The sequence below is a fragment of the Schistocerca serialis genome, unplaced genomic scaffold (assembly GCF_023864345.2).
Source record: "Schistocerca serialis cubense isolate TAMUIC-IGC-003099 unplaced genomic scaffold, iqSchSeri2.2 HiC_scaffold_72, whole genome shotgun sequence".
Lineage (NCBI taxonomy): Eukaryota > Metazoa > Arthropoda > Insecta > Orthoptera > Acrididae > Schistocerca > Schistocerca serialis.
In genome coordinates, this window is record NW_026048321.1 from 114,998 (window position 1) to 128,103 (window position 13,106).

Genomic DNA, 13,106 nt, shown 5'->3' on the forward strand with positions numbered 1-13,106 from the left:
GTAAAAAAGGCCAGCGCAGCATCGGCCCCCTCCAGGGCAGGATCTGGAGCATCTTCAAAGCGGCCGAGCAGTTCGGCTTGGAATCTGGCTTCGTCGATTCCGCGGAAGGTGCGGCGAGCAGGCGGTAGGGAGGCGCCGACGACGTCCATATCGTAGACCACCGGAAGGTGGTCAGAGGACAGGGCGCAGCGGACGGTAGCCGACGTAAAGTGCCCGACGCCTTTCAAGACTGCGACGTCGAGCACGTCAGGCTGGCCTCTGTTGGGAAAGAATGTATGGTCAAATGGACCCAGAACGAGGGCGCCGTGACGTTCAGTGACGCGGAGAAGGCGTCGCCCGCTGACGTTGGTGACTCGAGAATTCCATTGCGGGCTCTTGGCATTTAAGTCACCCGCAATGAATAGTTTCCCACGCAGCGTTAGGAGGGCATCAACATCGGCCTCCAGGAGGTGGCCCCTCGGTGGCCTGTAGACGGCGATGAAGGTAATGACACCAGCTGTGGTGGTGACAGCCACCCCAGTGGCCTCCACCGCAGCTAGAGGCGGCAGCAGGACAGCATGGTGCTTCAGTGAGTTTTTCACGTATATGGCGGTGCCTCCACCATGGGTGGGCCGGTCGGTGCGGTAGCAGCGATAGTTCGCCACACCGACGGCCACGCCAGGTTTAAGAAACGTCTCGCAGACGAGACAGATGTCGATCGCCTCATCTCGGAGGAATTGACGGAATTCCCCTTGTTGGTGAACTAAGCCGCGTGCGTTAAAGCCGCACACGGTGAGCCCATGGACATGCTCATTTTCCATGGCGGTCCGCAGGAACAACGCCGGCCTGGAGGGCGGACGTGACGGCGGTGACTAGCACCGGCAGCTGCTCGAGCAGCTGGCTCAACGAACGCAAAAGCGTGCGGAGCTCAGCTGCATCAGGAGCCGTGGGGGCCTCTGGGGCGGCCTCCAAGGCAGGAACAGCAGGCTGCGGTGGGACCGCAGGAGGCGATGTTTGCAGCGGCACAGCCCGAGGGGCGGACCGTTGTCGCGGGGCAGCAGTGGCCGGACGTTCCGCCACAGGGGCGGTGCGCCGCGGCCGTCGGCGGCGCCGGCGGGGGGAAGCAGCCGGTGCGGAAGGTGCGGGTGCAGGAGGAGCAGCCACATCGGACGGGGCAGGCTGCTGCAGCGCAGCGCCACCAGAGGCAGCAGGCCGCTGAGTAAAGGGGGCGGGCGCCCCCCCCTTGGCGGCATCAGCGAAGCTGGTGCCAGGCTGCACCTTGCGGGAAGGGGTAGCCCGGCCGCGATGCTGCTGGCGGCCACGTTGGAAGGCTGGACATCCCCGGTAGCTCGCAACGTGCGCTCCGCTGCAGTTGCAGCACGTCGGTTTGTCCTCTCGCGGGAGCGGGCATTCCTTGCTCTGATGCTGGGCCCCGCACTTGACACAGCGAGGCGGCATCGAACAATAGCGCGACACATGGTCGAGCCGTTGGCAGGAGAAACACTGGGCCCTCCTGCCCTTGGCCCTCAATGGCTCCACTGCGACATCGACCCGCCCAACCCGCCGCACCTGGAAAATCTTGCGATTTTCCAGGTTGTCAACAAGGACAACCAGGTACAGCGGCATTGGTCGGTGGGTGCGTGGGGAGTTCATGAGCCCCGTGTGTCGGATGCCGAAGCCCATGTCCTCCAGTTCTTCGCGTAGATAATCCGCCCCAAACTGGAGGGGGAGGCGGCGGAACACCACCTTCAGCAGTTTGAGTGGTTCCGTTGGGTGCGTGTAGCAATGGAGGCCATCTTTGCAGATGACCTCCATGACTGCACGGTAGTCCTCAGCAGAAGTCGTGACAAGACGGTAGAGATTATTGCCAGCGGTCCTGACGCTGGCAGATGGCGCCACCCTGGCGATCTTCTGCTCGAACAGCCGATAAGGGCCGTCCCATTGGACGACAATCGGCGGGGGGCGCGGCGCAGCAGGCCGGCGCGGCACCCCGGCGTCGTCCGAGATATCATCAGAAACGTCCTGGAAGGCGTTGGCGGTCGGCAGCGGCAGCGCAGGCTGTAGGACAGCCGCCCTTGCCGTGTGCCGCCTAGCAGGGGTAACAAAACCGTCCTCATCAAGGTGGCGCGCAGCAGCAGGCCCAGAGGAGGACCTCTGTTCCCTCGCGCACACCGTCGTCTCGACCGCCTGGGCCGCAGTGGCAGCGGCGGCGCGGGAGGCCTTAGTGGCCTTCTTCCGCGGCCGAGCAGTGTCGGAGGCTTGGGAGCGGCCGTCAGAGTCGTCCGTCGCGTCAGCCCGGCGCTTCCGGAGCGCACGAGCATCGTCAGCGTCACGTCTGTCAGCGTCAGCAATGGCCTCCGCAAGATTAGCGTCTGGCAAGTCGTCGTCGGTAATCATTGCGGCCTCTTGGGCTGGTTTTGCAACCGCCAGGACCGCGGTAGAGCCCTTCGCGCAAGGCGGGGCAGAAACTGGCGTGGCTACGGGTTCTTGATGTTTCAGGGCCGTAGGAGCAGCCACATGCGAACCGACCTCTTGTACGGTCGGCCCCTGTGGCGCACCCTGTGAGACCGCCGTCGCCAGGGACGCAGCCAGTGCGCCTGGCGAGGCCCCCACCGGCTCACCTGTCGCCTGTCGCCCCGTGCCCGGCAGTGCAGAAGCCTTCCATATCCTGCAGTACGCAAGCATGGCAGCTTCGTCGTCCTCACGACCGGGGTAGTCACCCCCATGCGCAAGCTTGTGCATGCGCACTTCCATTCGCTCCTGGGAGCGAGAAACATCAACAAGAGAAAAGTCCAAGTCAGTGTCAGGTATTCGGTGCCGGTTCGTCATAAGTGGGGGGCCGGATGGGGCCGCCGACGGGAGCAACTCAGTCGCCTGAGCTGACCCCGCCGGACAGCGATCCGCCACACCCTTCGCTCGATCGTCAAACACGTCCTCTCGCCTCGACATCTCAGCTCGGAGTGCGTCGCGTGCGTCGTGCGTCGCGTGCGTCGTCGCGTGCGTCGCGTGCGTGCGTGCCGGCGCAGCAGGGGTGGGGGTGCTTTATGGGCTCGGGTGCGGCGGCCGGTTGCGCGCGCGCCCCATTGGTCGGCGGCCGCAACAGGGCGAGCTGGTAAAGGTGCGGCGGCGGCTGGCGGCGGGTGCCACTCGACATAGAGAAGGCGTTTGACCGTGTCTGGCATGACGGCCTACTCTACAAGCTGTCGAAGCTAAATTGCCCCAATCACCTGTTAAAAATGATTCACTCATTCCTGACAGACAGGAGGTTTTTCGCTTCAGTTGATGGAGCGAAAAGTCCAATAACTAATATAGAAGCAGGTGTCCCACAGGGATCTGTGCTTGGCCCCCTCCTCTATCTTGTGTTCACAAATGATATCCCAAAAGAGCCGGGTGGGAACATAGCGCTCTACGCTGATGACACAGCGCTATACCACAGCGGGCGTAACATAAATCGTATAACGTGTAGTCTCCAGCGGCACCTCAACAAGGTCGACCACTGGTGTAACTTGTGGAAAGTAAAAGTAAATCCGGACAAGTGCCAAGCCATAATTTTCACACACAAAATAACGAGACCCATCAGAAATCTCAACCATAATGGACAACAACTCCCATGGAGAAAAGTTATAAAATACCTGGGACTGAACATAGACAAAAATCTCACGTTCAAACAGCATATAACAGAGGCCAAAAACAAAGGTTCCGCCCGGCTCTACCAACTGTATCCCCTTCTTAAGGGCAGGGGCTTATCAACAGAGGCGAAGCTCCGAATATGGAAAACAATAATTTTGCCAGTTATTCTTTATGGATCGGAGGTGTGGAGCATGGCGGCAAACACACACCTGGCCTCACTAGAAGTGATACAAAATAAGACGTTTAGAATAATCACAGATGCCCCCTGGTTCTCCAGTAACGAGGAAATTAGAGGTATGCTAGGCCAACCAGCATTTAACCATCTCATAAAAATCAAGTCAACGAAATTCTATGAAACATCTCATTCTTCACCTTTCCCCCTCATTAGATCCCTGGGACCAGATATTCTCCCTACACACAGAACTCCCATCACTACCATTCACCGTCAGTTCAGATGACGAGCTACACTGACTTTCATCCACTCATATCATAACCATCATTAATCAAACACAGTTCATATACCCGGGGAAGACCCCCAATCAAATACAGACAAAAAGCCAATCTTAACCTAAAGGTACCATCTCGAAAGTCAGGGCATCAATAGGATGCCGGTACTTCAATTAACAAAGGGGGAAAATACCCCAAACATATCAGGTCGGCGGGTGCCACTGTGTGGGGAGACGCTGACTAGAGCGGAGCGCTTGCTACTGGTGTTGCTGCTGCCGTACGTTCGTTCGAGATGCCGCCCAAGACTAGCGGGAAGGCCGCCAAGAAGGCTGGCAAGGCGCAGAAGAACATTTCGAAGGGCGACAAGAAGAAGAAGCGCAAGAGGAAGGAGAGCTATGCCATCTACATCTACAAGGTGCTGAAGCAGGTGCACCCTGACACGGGCATCTCGTCGAAGGCGATGAGCATCATGAACAGCTTCGTGAACGACATTTTCGAGCGCATTGCGGCCGAGGCTTCTCGCCTGGCGCACTACAACAAGCGCTCGACCATCACGTCCCGCGAGATCCAGACCGCTGTGCGGCTGTTGCTGCCTGGCGAGCTGGCCAAGCACGCCGTGAGCGAGGGCACGAAGGCGGTGACCAAGTACACGAGCTCCAAGTAAGGAGGTGGCTCTGGAATGGAAGGATGGAGAAGGCTCCTCCGTTGCGAGAGCGGCAAAACGGCCCTTTTCAGGGCCACCAACTTGCCTTTTGCGGGAAGGGCGGAATTGTTGTTGTTGTTTGTGTGGACGGCTGTGATGTATGTGTGCATTTTGATTGTGGGTGGGGGGGGGCGCGTCAAAGCGTGTTGCGGGGTACGGCCACGAGGTTGGTCGCCGTGGCGTGGAATGGTGGCACGCCTCGTTGGAGTGGTTTTTGACCCATTGGTGTTGGGGTGTGTGTGTGTGTGTGTTACCTGTCTGCGAGGGGGGACAGTGCGATCGGCGACTTTTGTGTCGCCGTAACGACGGCCGTTTGCGGGTTTGTTTTTTGCACATCATACATGGCGAGGGTGAAATGTGAAATGTTTTTGTTTGGTTGTTTTTGCCGCCCACTATTCCCTTTGCTGTACGCCGAGTTTGACAATGGTGCGACGCAACTGCAGCGTGGAGGTGTGTGAGTGACGTTGAAATGAACGTGCCATTAAGACGCATTGTTGTTGTATTGTACTGTACGTGTACGGCGACACGCACGATGATGTACCATTCGACTCTGATTTTTGATAGCCGTGTCTGACTGATTGCGTACGACGCACGCACACCGATGTCGTCATTCAAGATGCACGCGTGTCCAGTGCAGTACAGTAAGCGCGACGCTAGACGACGACGACGGCGGCGGCGGTCGTCGTTTGTTTGGCGAATGTCTGTACACGTGTTTGTCTGTGTCCATCCGGTATGTATGTATTTGTTTGTTTGAAAGTGTTTTGTGTGTCGGTGACGTGGTCCGATCCGTCGCCCCCTGAGTAACTGTCGATCGGCGCGATAGACCGGCGTCACGCAACTGAACCGAAGTCTTGGGCACACCCGTCATACTGTTGTACACCGTCGCGCTGAGAACGGTAACGAAAGGTTGACTTTGATCGGTCGAATGTCTGGGCAGAACGTGAGGAATGAGGCAAGAGTGCAAGGAGGAAAGGACAGAGGGGGGGCAAAAGAGAGAGGAAGGGAAAAAGGGGAGAAACGCATTCGTAGAGCAACGGAACGTTCCCGCGTCGGAGGCGTATTGGAGCCGCACTGAAATGCGTTTAACGGCGGCGCGGCTGCAAGTGTCTGCCGTGGTGAACGTTACCTTTGACGGCTGCATTGGGCTTTGCCTTTGCTTTCGCTTTCGCTTTCGCTTTCGCTTTCCCGGATGTACGTAACGTTTGTTGATATGGTTCTGAGGAAGAGTGTATGACAGTGCCGTGCCGTCCATGTTCGTGTGCCCTCCCATTGTGTGTATGCTATTGTCTGTGTACTTGAATGATGTATGTAGGTGTTGGTGGACATGTTGTACCAGTGGGGGGAAATGGATCGTCGATAGTTGCCGTCACTCTGTCACGGTCGAGATGACGCACCCTCCGTACAGAAAGGTGTCGAGAAAGTGTGTGTGTGTGTGTGTGTGTGTGTGTGTGTGTGTGTGCGTCCGTGAATTGGCAGTGTTTGGAGGTGGGCGTGCCCTGCATGTGGCCCGGAAGGCTGTTCGTTTGGCGGTAGTGTTGTGTGGACAGGGGAGGGGCATGCGTAACGCTGCTGGCATGGCATTTCGGGAGATGGGAGGGGGCAAACGAGGAAACGAGGAGCGGCGGCCAAAGACGGGACGGGGAGGGGCGCGGTGTGGGTGGCTTGCGCCTGTGCTCGGCGTTGTGGTTTGTGCAAAAGAGGAGGAGAAAAACAATGAGTTGCCAGGGAGGGGAGCGGTGTTGTGGTGTAGCCGCAGACGCGGCTGTCAGTGAACGTGGCGAGACGGACGGATATGCGCGGAGGGGCGGGGGCGGCGCATTTCGCCGGTGCCGTGCCGTGCCGTGCCTGAAAGCCGCGTGGTCGCTGTGTTGTTGGTGGCGTGGGGGCGAGGAGAGTACCGTACGGGTGTGCTTGTGCGCCGGAAATGGCACACTGCGCCTGCCCGTCTTGGAGGCTGATGGCTGTGGTGTGGAAATGGGGCGCGGTGATGTTGAAGCAGTTGAAGAACAGAAAAGAAACCAAGAAAACGGAAGGCGTGATGCGGCGGTGGTGGTGAGAGCGGGAAAAAGAAAACAAAAAAAAAAAAAAAACAACAAAAAAAAAGAAGGAAAAACAACAAGAAACAAAAAAGAACACAAAACGTCTATCAATATTAAAATGTAAATGGAAATGGAAATGGACCCAGGTATAACCTCCCTGCACAAATAGCAGAGAGTCCGATGATAATAAAAATGTGCCAGAAGAATGTTAACGTCCCTACAAAACAAACCCAACGATAAGATTAATGAAAGAATGAACCGTATGTAACATTGCAACAGACATAATGAAACGTGATAAATTGTGTAAGGGCAGCAGCGTTGACCTTTGGCCCTGTATTCAGAATAAAAAGAGCCAAAGATCGTTACCCCAATGAAAAAGACACTGAAACACGTATGTAATGTAACATAGCAGCGATGGCGAGACATTGTAGCATCTGTGACCAGAGAGTTTGCGCTGGACCGCGCGAGTGTTGCGAGCGGTTCTCAGTCAGTCAGTCAGTCAGTCGTTGCGAGTCTGTAGCTCTGTCTAGTTGAGGGCTGTACTCTGTCAGTAGTCGTCGCGTGCAGTACGCTAATAGTCGTCATGCAGAGCGGTCGGTCAGTAGTAGCAGCCGAGTGCGGTTGTGTGATGTAGGCGGTCGGCAACACTGGTCAAGATGGTGAATAAGGTATACTGTTAATTAATATAATCATTAGATAATGAAGAATTTTATTTATTGTAATTATTCTCCAACAAGTTCCCCAATAATAATATGTATTTCAAAAGCATTTTTCAAACATTTAATTTTTTTATTGAACTAAAGAGTTCGTTGCACTTCACATTTCATTCCACTTCTTTGAAGAAAAATTTCACTAGAATCACAAAAAAAAAGAGAATATTATTATTTGCAATGCAGTTCCTCCAAGCGCTGCGCAACAACAAGAGCAGAAATGTGACATCCATTTATTCTGAGGTAAGACTTTAATTCTGATTGTTTTGCACAGGGCCAAAGACCGATATTTCGGTTTAATTGAAGTTTCCTGTCGCTGAACGGACTTTAAATGTTGTGAAGAATTTATATTTGAGTCAGATTGCGAATGTCACATTTTTGTTGCCATTTTCAATACCTCTCATTGTGGGCGAGGTTACAATTAGCGCAATGTCCATTAGCGTCCGTAAATAACATTGTCCATTAGTTTAAATTTTGCGGGGAGGTTACAACACACACAAAAAAAAAAAAAAAAAAAACAAAAAAAACAAAACAAAAAAAAAAATTGCATTTATATCCGCCCCTCAATTGTAGATACCCCTTACACAGCTGTGTGCAATGAATGAGTGCTGGCTGGTAATTAATTGCACTCCTTGGAGGGAAATGCCATAGGAAGTAGTCTTTAAAAAGTGAATGTTTTTCGTTAAAAGACAAGAGTTACTTTAGAAAAAAGTAATAGTGGGGCTTTTGTTGTTGAACAAAATAAGTACAATGAACATACGTTATCAGATTTGCGCAATGCAGCTTCACACTACCTTTTGATTATAACACAATATACTATACATCGTCCCGAACCGTGACCAGAGTCGCGAGACGAGCAGAGCACGCCGCCGACGCCCGCTCAGTACAACCGTCCACCCGCTACTACTGTCGACCGACTACTACCTCTCCCGACTCGCGCTACAATATATATAACAACTGTTCCTGGCGACCCGGTGCGTGCCACTACTGTCGTCTGGCGCGGTCCAAGCGCCGACTAGCAACGATAAATAACTCCCTGGTCAGACAGAGATGCTGTCATGCCTCGCTATCGCTCTGGTAATGAATACGTACGTGTTGCAGCGTGCGTACCACCGGAACACGCAGTGGCGGAGCCAAAGACTGTGTTGTCGAGGTCGAGTGCGAGCGGGAAGAGAGGCAGCGCCGGCACGGAGATGCAAGCGAGCGCGAGACGCACGGGGGCTGCGGCGTGGCGCGTTTGCGGTCGGCGCCTTTGGTGGCAACGGCCGGGACAAGCAGCGGTGTATGGTGTGGTGCGGGGCGGACAGGGGCGGCGGTGGACGGGGAGGAGGCGGCGCGACGACGGCATGGGGGCGAAAACGGGACGGGGGACGGCGGATGTTGAGAGGCGTCACGCGCGGACAGGACACAGAGACACACAGATTGGAAAGGGAGGGTGCGCGGTAGTAGTTGGGAATGTGCGTACCGTGCGGGATGGGAGTGGGCGAGGAACACGGTCGTGGCCCCTGTTTTGGGTGCGTGTGGTGACGTCGGTGTGTTGTGGGAAGGGAAGGTGCTGTGGCGGCGGCGCGTAATGGGCGTAGGCCGAAAAGAGAAAGGAACGTGGGCAGTGTGTTGGCAAGCGTCGGTTCGACTGCGACGTTGATGGGCAGGGCAGGGCAGGGCAAGGTTAATGGTGGTAGGAGTAGGCTTGTGGGCGCAAAAAATCTGCCGCTGCAGGCGGTGCCGTAACCGCCATGGCGGGAAGGAGAGAGGGCCAAAGAAAGAAAGAAAGGAAGAAAGAAAGAAGAAAACAAAAAAAAGGAGGGGGGGGGGGGGCGAAAGTGGAGAGGCGGTGGTGTGAGAAGGGCGGGGGCGGAAGGAAGGCAGGAAGGACAAGAGGCGAGGCGACGGCTTGCTTTGTGTACCGGTCGGTCTCTGGCTATGCTTCGTTTTCTGCAGCAGGGTCGGTGCGCGGCGTGGCTCGCGGCAGTGGGAACGCCTGGCGGCTGGACGGCCAGCAATGCGGTTGGATGGGCGGCCACAGCACCGCACCTGTGCCCGAGGAGGAGACGCTGGCGGCGGGCCCTGAGGTGAGGCCGGCTCGGCTGGGGCTGTGGATGTGTAGGTGTGCGCCGCTGCTGCAACAACGAGTAAAAACGCGAGAAGAAGGGGTGGCGGTAGAGAGGAAGAAGGAAAAAAAAAAAAAAAAAAAAAAAAGGTCGTGTTGTGTTGATGCGCAGGCAGACGCGTACAGAGAGACGAGCCCGGTCTGCAGCAGGGTGTGGCCGTGCCGAGTGCAGAGCAGCGGCGGCCCGGTTCGGTTCGGTTCGGCCCGGCCCGGCGGGCCGCGCTGTTGTCGCGGACGTGAGCGCCCCCTGGCGGGTGGCCGGAGGCGGCGCGGCGTGTTGGACGTGTGGCTGGTGGCAGTGCACAATTTGCGAGTGGCTGGCGGTGTGGTGTGGCGGTTGGCGCGTCGGGCGGCGGAGAGGTATGTGTTGCGGGCGCCCTTTGCTGCGCTGCGTCGTTGCGTGTGCCGTACAGGGCGGGCGCTTGTCGACTGTGTGGGCGGTGTGGCGAATTGGCGTGAAACGGCTGCCGAGAGGTGTGTGGTAGCGAGCCGGTCGGTGTCAGTGCGAAGGGGAATGTGCGTGCGTTTGGCGGTTTCGGTGTGCTTTTTGCGGCGTGAGAGTGGGAATTAGTGGGGCCGGCTGTTGTGTTGGTTCCTTGTGTCTTGTGTCGCGTAGCTTGATGGCAACGTGGAAGGACGCCGGTTTCGTTTCGAGCCTTGCGTGTGGTTGTCGACGTTGACTGGTTGGCGTGTGCCGATGCACGTGCATGTGTGGGTCGCGAGTGCGTTTTTGGCTGGCTGTGTGTGTGTGTGTGTGTGTGTTTTGGGGGGGAAGGGGGAGGCGGTGGTGGAAGTGCAGTCGTTGGCACGGGCGTCGTCGGGTGGGGCTGGGGCTGTGCGTCGTGGCGGAAAGGTGGTAGGTTGCGGGAAGCGAGCCCGTCGTTGACGGTGTCGCGTGAGTTGTGAATCGAGTGGGGCGCGGGGCGCGGGACAGGAGCAGCGTGCCGCTGCGTCGTGGTCGTCAGCAGAGGCTGTGCGTGTGCTTGTCCTTTTTGTGGGCGGTTCGTGCGAGGCGTTTTTGTTTTGTGTTGCCCTAGTTGTTAGTTTATTTTGTTTGTGTTTGTTATTTTGAGACGACGACTGGTTGGTGGCGTGCGCGCGAAGTGGCGGTGTGCGCTTCCCGTGTCGTTTGTGTTGTTTTGTTTTTGTTGTGTTTTTTTTGTTTTTGTGTGGTTTTTTTTTTTTTGCACTGGGCCCCGGGGGGGTGGGTGGGTGGGTGGGTGCGTGTGTGTCGATTGCCGGCTGGCGAAAGGTGCGCCATCGGCGGGGTGGGTCGCCGGCACAAGTAGAGGCGGCGGCGTTGTTGCTGCTGTTGTTGTGTGGTGTTTGTTTTGTTCGGCTGTGTCGGCGAGCTGTGTTGCGGTGCGTGTGAATGGTGGTGCAAAAGTGCTGGCGTTGGGGCTGCGGCTGCGGCTGCGACTGCGACTGCGACGGCGGCGAGCCGCGGGCGCGCATGATAGTGATGTTGTGAACAGCGGCTGTGTACGGTAGTGGTGTTGTTGTAGCACGACGTGCATCCGGGCCGGCGCGGAAAGCGCAGTTGCGGGCGGTTGCCCTTCGGTGCCAGCCATGTCGCGTGAGCGGCGGGTTGCTCTGGTGTCGACACGTGGTGCTCTCTGGGTTGTTGTGTGGTGCCCTTTGGCCGGTGGGGGTGGTTCGCGTGTGTCTCGTTCGCGCTCGGTATCTGGTCGTGGTCGTGCTGCTCCCCCGTCTGTCGGCGGTTTTCGACGTCGTCTGTACGTTTTTGTTCGTTTGCGGCGTGCCTGCCGACGTCGTCCCGTCGCGACCTTTCAACCGAAAGTGTGGCGCCCGAAGGTGAACGAACGTAACCCTGACCTCGGCGCTTTACGCTGAGCCGAGCGAACCGAACCTAACCCGTGGTGTGGCGAGGTGAGGTGAGCTCAGCCTGTGAGCCCCTAACGTCTACGTAAGGTAAGCTGTCCGGCTCACGCCTCACGTTTGAACGCTTTTTTTTTTTTTTAACCTACGTTTGACGCTTCTTAACCTAGCACTGACCCCTTAACCTAACGTGTAACCTAACCTAACCTAACCTAACCTAACCTAACCTAGCCTGTGACGCCTGACGTGTTTGAATGCTTAACCTAAGTTTGACGCTTAACCTAACCCACGTCCACCTAACCTAACCTAACCTAACCTAACCTAACCTAGACGTGTAAACGTAATGTGTAACGCGTAACGTGTAAGGTCGGCTGTCGTGTGTGCTGACGGCAGATTGGGTTGGTCTGTAGATTCGGATTGCGGTTTGCCTCGGTCGAGGGGTTGGGTCGGAAGCGGCGAGGGGCGGCGGCGCCTGTTGCGCAGGCGGCGTCCGTTTGCGGCGGGCAATTGTTGAGAAACGGCTGTGAATGTTGGCGGGCGAGAGGAGGAGGACGGCGCGCGATGTGGCCCGACGGCTGCGGGCCGATCGGGAAACGGCGGGAGGGCGACGGAAGGCGATGGGGCGGCGGAGGCGCGTTTGCACGGCCGTCATCGCCGCACGCCTCGGCTTGTGTGGCTGTGGCGCCGGCCGCGCTGGCCGGGCTGCCGCGGCGACGGTGTGGGAGTTTTGCCGAAGGTTTGGCCATTGTGGCGGGTCGTCGGCTGGGGCTGTGGGGGCGGCATTTGGGCGGGGGCGGCGATTCTCGGCGGGCCGACCCAGGCTGTAGCGCGCGGTAGCTGCAGTTTGGCCGTGGTTTGCGGCGCTGCCGTGGCGACTGGTTGGCGACTGTGGTGTGGCTGTGTGTAGCCCCATCCTCGGTGGTTTGAAAGGCGCGGGCGGTTGTGGCGCAGGTTTGGGGCTGCTCCGCACAGGCTGTCGGACGTTGGGCGGTAGCAAGCGCGGGAGGCGCGGCGCGGCGGCGCGCAGAGTGGCGGCCGCTCTCTCGGCCGTCCGCGCCCGCCCGCGACACTGGCTGGGCCGTGTGATTCTCTGCTCTGCTGCTGTGCTGTGCTTGCGTGCCTGCCTGCCGTCCCGCTCGCTCTCGCTCTCGCTGTGTGTTACGCGCGTCGTCGAAATGGCAGATCAGGCGGCTACGAACGAGACTGCTGCGGCACCCGCCGCCACCGGCACTACGAAGAAGGCCAAGTCTGCGTAGTCTGCGAAGAAGCCGCGCGCCAAGCCTGCGCACCCGCGCACCTCTGAGATGGTGACGGCCGCCATCAAGAGTCTGAAGGAGCGCGGCGGGTCGTCGCTGCAGGCGATCAAGAAGTACATAGCCGCGCACTACAAGCTGGACGCGGAGAAGCTGGCGCCGTTTATCAAGAAGTACCTCAAGTCGGCCGTCGTGGCGGGCGAGCTGGTGCAGACGAAGGGGAAGGGCGCGTCCGGCTCGTTCAAGCTCGCCGGCGCCGGCGGCGGGGGGGCGGCCGAGGGCGGCAAGGCTCGTGCTGGCGGTGCCAAGAAGAAGCGCGCCGCTCCGGCCAGCAAGGAGAAGAAGGGCGCCCGTGCGGCCGGCGCAAAGAAGGCTGGTGGCGTGAAGGCGGCGACC

At 57.7% G+C, this 13,106-nt stretch overlaps 1 protein-coding gene across 1 annotated transcript in view; it reads right to left on the minus strand.

Moving 5' to 3' along the window:
* Positions 1-789: 789 nt before the first annotated feature.
* The window catches only part of LOC126449452 (nascent polypeptide-associated complex subunit alpha, muscle-specific form-like), a 32,368-nt gene continuing 20,051 nt past the window's right edge, over positions 790-13,106 (minus strand). The window contains exons 3-4 of the mRNA XM_050091019.1: positions 1,848-2,739; positions 790-1,310 (exon numbers count right to left, since the gene is read on the minus strand). Coding sequence (XP_049946976.1) covers positions 790-1,310; positions 1,848-2,739 — 1,413 coding nt within the window. The remainder of the gene's footprint in view (positions 1,311-1,847; positions 2,740-13,106) is intronic.